Source organism: Impatiens glandulifera, chromosome 8 (assembly GCF_907164915.1).
Source record: "Impatiens glandulifera chromosome 8, dImpGla2.1, whole genome shotgun sequence".
In the NCBI taxonomy this organism is placed as follows: Eukaryota; Viridiplantae; Streptophyta; class Magnoliopsida; order Ericales; family Balsaminaceae; genus Impatiens; species Impatiens glandulifera.
Window position 1 is genome coordinate 17,138,467 of NC_061869.1, and position 4,888 is coordinate 17,143,354.

The 4,888-nt window shown below is 26.9% G+C and overlaps 1 protein-coding gene across 1 annotated transcript; it reads left to right on the top strand.

Moving 5' to 3' along the window:
- Nucleotides 1-457: 457 nt before the first annotated feature.
- On the top strand, nucleotides 458-1,018 carry LOC124912559 (kirola-like). The gene is made up of 2 exons (XM_047453197.1): nucleotides 458-644; nucleotides 729-1,018. Exons 1-2 carry the CDS (start codon nucleotides 476-478, stop codon nucleotides 1,001-1,003), a joined length of 444 nt encoding a protein of 147 aa, XP_047309153.1. The 5' UTR covers nucleotides 458-475; the 3' UTR covers nucleotides 1,004-1,018.
- The last annotated feature ends 3,870 nt before the right edge of the window (nucleotides 1,019-4,888 follow it).

Sequence of the window (4,888 nt, forward strand, 5' to 3'; positions counted from 1 at the left end):
TATTCAAGTCTACATAGCAAATCTACAGCTTGACTTGAATACTTCCATTCCTGCACAGCATTGTGCAACCTCAGAACTGAATATAGTTTATTCATACTTGGATGGTTCTGACGTATCCACCTCCCCTCCATAATAACATGTAGTGCATAACCAACTATATCCTCGTAACTGTATCTCTAAGATAGTCTAACTCTTATCCCCTTTGATGACATTCATTATGCAATATTTTCTCTTACTTTACATATGTAAGAGTCTCAATTGGATTATTTTAACAATGAGGAGATTACAGAGCTCATCACTTAAATTTAGGAAAATAACTTGTACAAATTGAAGTTTGGGCACTTAAGTTAAATATTTTTTGTAAGTTGGATAGCTCATTGAATATTTGGACAATGTCACTCTATAAATAGATATTATAGTGGCATGAAACAACTCAATTTAGATAGAAATAATGGCAACCAAGGGGTTAAAGAAAATGATGAGGCAAGTAGAGATTAAGAATGATGGAGATGTTTTTCATGAAATATTCAAGTCTAGGCCTCACCATATTTCTGCAATGTCCCCTACCTTGGTTCAAAATATTGAACTTCACGATGGTGAATGGGGAAATGTGGGCTCTGTCATCTTTGTTAACTACACCCATGGTACTAATTACAACATCATCTATTCTGTAACTTGTTTCTTCAATCCTAATTTCTTTCTTGTTAATTACTAATTTTGATTTACAGATGGAAAAGATAAAGTTGTAAAACATGAAATAATATCAATAGATGAGGAGAAGAAATCGGTGGCCTACAAGGCCATAGAAGGTGATCTGAGGGAGCTATACAAGACTTTCATCATTACCGTCCACGTGGACACTCATGGAGAGAACAACTTGGTGACATGGACATTTGAATATGAGAAGCTGAACGAAGATGTAGAGGATCCAAACACACTCATGGATTTCTTCATTGCCATGTCCAAGGATATTGAGACTCACCATCTCAAAGTGGAATCTTAAATATTTAATTAAAATCATGTTTGGATTGTCCCATCCTACACTCTATCTATGATGGTTTCCTTCCAGCAATAAAGAGTGTCTGTTAAGATGCCCGTTTCATTTTCTTATTTGTAACTGTGGTTTGAATAATGTTTTGTTTTCTCAAAATTTCTATGAATAAAAGATAATGTTTTGTTTTCTAAAAATTCATGTTGTTGTTTTACATTTAAAACTGACTTTTGTGTCTGGTTGCTGATTTTGAACTTTAATGGAGTGGAGTGTCCCTTCAATCTGGGTTCTATCCACAGAGTCCTGATCTTCACGAATGAAAAGCTCTAACTTTTCAAAACTAAATAGAGTTGCTTTTTTTTTTTTTACTTTTTATAATACTAACTTATAAATGTTATTTCTCTACACTAGTTTTAACCATTGTCTTAAACAATCAAATACTTTGATATTCTTTTTAATGGAATTAAACTGATTAATTAAAATAAGAACGTGGATAAATAAAATCAAATTAAATTCACACTCAATTTAAACATGAATTATGATGAATTTATTACAAATTATAATTAAATATTAATTGCTAAATTAACATTTAATGCCTAAATAAAAAAATAAATAATATTATTCAATTAGGTACTATTTAATGTCTAAACATTGCATTAATTTCAGCAAATCTACGTATATACAAAGAAATGATTAATGTTAATTAGTTAGGATCTAATTAACAAATTATTGCTATTATTGTAACACGAAAATCGCGCTACAAGATTTTTGGAATCGCGTCGCAAAATAAATTATTATTTCTTTTGATAATTCGAAATCTCGTGAATAAATTAAACTGTATAATTAAATTTCATTATTAATATTTCCGTCAAACTCCAACTGAGAATAAAATGTAGATTTAATTTAAGTTATTTTTAGTTTTTTCGATTAAAATAATATTTTTTTATTATAGAGTCACAATCTAATTTTTCTCACAAAACTATTAAATAAATTTTAGTGTTAGAACACTATTTAAATATTCATTATGTTCAGTGCTTCAGTTACGTGTGAAAAAGAGCATCGACGTTATATTTCGCAAGTTAGACGGACTCTACTAGTTAATCTTGGTTATTTTTAGAACGATTTCAAATTTTATAGTTTAGACATTTTTCGAATTTTTATTCTACTATGCTAAAACATTGACGTTTAGTTAGATTTTCATGCCAATGATCACCTGTTTATCAAAAATATTGACTGATTCTATAATTTTGTGATAAAAAGATTCCATTGAAAACATGACACTCTGTTTTGAACATCTTTTGAATCTTTAAATAAAAACATAAAAGATATGAAAAACATAATTAACCAGAGTAGTACCTGTGTTCGATGATACCCGAGACAAAAAAAATAAAAAAAATGAGTTTTTTATTGTCATAAAGTTCATTATGCAATAAATAAATAAATAAATATATATATATATATATATATATATATATATATAAATAAACCAGAAAATGAACTTGAACGTAATTCTTTCTATTGAACTTTTTAAAATAAGAAAACGATTAACACTTGTATATAGTTAAACAAAACTTCGACATTAAAATAAGATAATTGAAGAGTCTTATTTATTAGAGATAATTCTAAGAGGTTTTGACAATTCAAGAGATTCCTGAATAATGAAAAAATATTTTTATTATTATTATTAGTTTAGCTGTATGGTAGTGCCTGAATTTAGTAAGTTATATATTTAGTCTAATCTTCTTATATAATTTTTAAATAAATTTAGGTTTATTTAAAATGTGATAATTAATTTTTATTTTTATCTTAATAGTTGAATTTTTTAGGATAAAAAACTTAAAAAATATTAATATATAATGAAAAAAATATTTATTATTAAAAGAAAATAAAATATATTTTTATTTTGTTTAATAAATTAAGTGATATTCTAAGAGGTTTGGACAATTCAAGATATTCCTGAATAATAAAAAAACATTTTTATTATTATTATTATAGTTTAGCTGTATAGTAGTGCGTGAATCTAATAAGTTATATATTTAGTCTAACCTTCTTATGTAATTTTTAAATAAATTTAGGTTTATTTAAAATGTAATAATTAATTTTAATTTTAATTTTAATAGTTGAATTTTTTTAGATAAAAAAACTTAAAAAGTATTAATATATAATGAAAAAAATATTCATTATTAAAAGAAAATAAAATATATTTTTATTTTGTTTAATAAATTAAGTGATATTAGTATAAAATAATATTTGATTAAGTTTTACTCATTTTTATTTATTTTTTTATTTTTTAATCTAGCGGAACAAATAGTACTTTTAGAATAAAAAAAAGTGATTAATAACAGAAAAATAAAGTAAAATACTAAATAAAAAATAAACACATGTTTTAGCTGGATGGATTACGTATACACTTATTTTAATCCCAAAGTGATAACTTCTCTTTTTTAATTTTTTATTTGTGCTCATTCAGGATTATCCCTTAATAGTTACTCACTAGTATAAAATGGACCTCGAATTAATTATTCGATATACTCTGACAATTAAATAAAATGTCTGTATTGTGTTTTAAATATTATTTTATAATTAGTTAATAAAGTTTTTGTGTTAAATATACATATTTTATAAATGATTCAGCAAATGAACCTGCATATACATAATTCTCCAATATTAGGGATGTTTAGGATTTGATTTAACCTAATATGTGATTCATTCAAATTCACCTCATTTAAATAAACTGAGTTTAAATTTTATTTTTAATTTTCAAATTAATTTTAAACCATTTAGTATTTAATTACTGTTTTTGATTTACCTTTAAGTTGAGATTTCAATTCGAAAACTACACTGAAACCAAATTTATTTCATTATTATTTATTTTAATTATATATTTTATTATATATTAAATTAGGTCTAATGTTCTGATCACTGCCCAATTAAATTGTTTTGAGAAAGGAAGAAAGGTTCAAAAGGCCCTTTAAATTTTCAGTTTTTGGATGGAAAATGACAAATTCAAGGGTATTCTCGAAAGCGTATGGTCTACAGATGTCAGGGGATCTAACATGTACATGGTTTCTGAGAAGCTTAAGCTCCTGAGGAATCATCTTCAAGGCTTTGATAAGAAGAAGTTCAACAATATCTTCAATAGAGTTCTGGTTGTTAGAGAAGAATTGAAAGAAGTTTAGAAAATGTTGTTAAGGGATGATAGTGATGTATAACTCAATGAAACAGAAAGGAATGCGCTTGAAAACTTCAGGAAGCTGAGTCAGCATGAAGAGAATTTTGTTAGACAGAGTTGGCTCTCGTTGGGTGACAAAAACACAACTTTCTTTTACAGAAAATGTAAGGCTAGAATTATGAGAAACAATGTATACAGGCTGACGAGAATGATGATGGTAAATATGTTCAGGGTCAAAAGGGTGTACAAGATTTGGCTATCGATTTCTATAAGCAGTTTATGGGTACAAGAAAGAAACATTAAAGTCACCTGAATACCTTGTATTAGATTATTGATAGGAAAATCTCTGCAGAAGATAGTTGCGAGCTGATAAGGGTGGTCACGAGGGTTGAGGTTAAAGAAGCTATATTTAGTATTGATGGGAATAAAAGTCGGGTCCTGATGGGTTTAATGCACAGTTCTTCAAAGACAATAGGCCGATTGTGGGTAAAGACGTTACTGACGAGGTTTTGGAATTTTTGAAGAATAGGAAGATGTTAGAGCAATGGAATACAACGATCCTAACCTTGATCCCCAAAACTACGGTACCCGAGAAAGTACAAGATTTCAGACAAATTTCCTACTACAATGTGATTTATAAAATAATTTTTCAAAAATCATTTCTAAACGATTTAAAAATATCATAGGAAAAATTATAAATCTTAACCAATTTGCATTGATCCCCG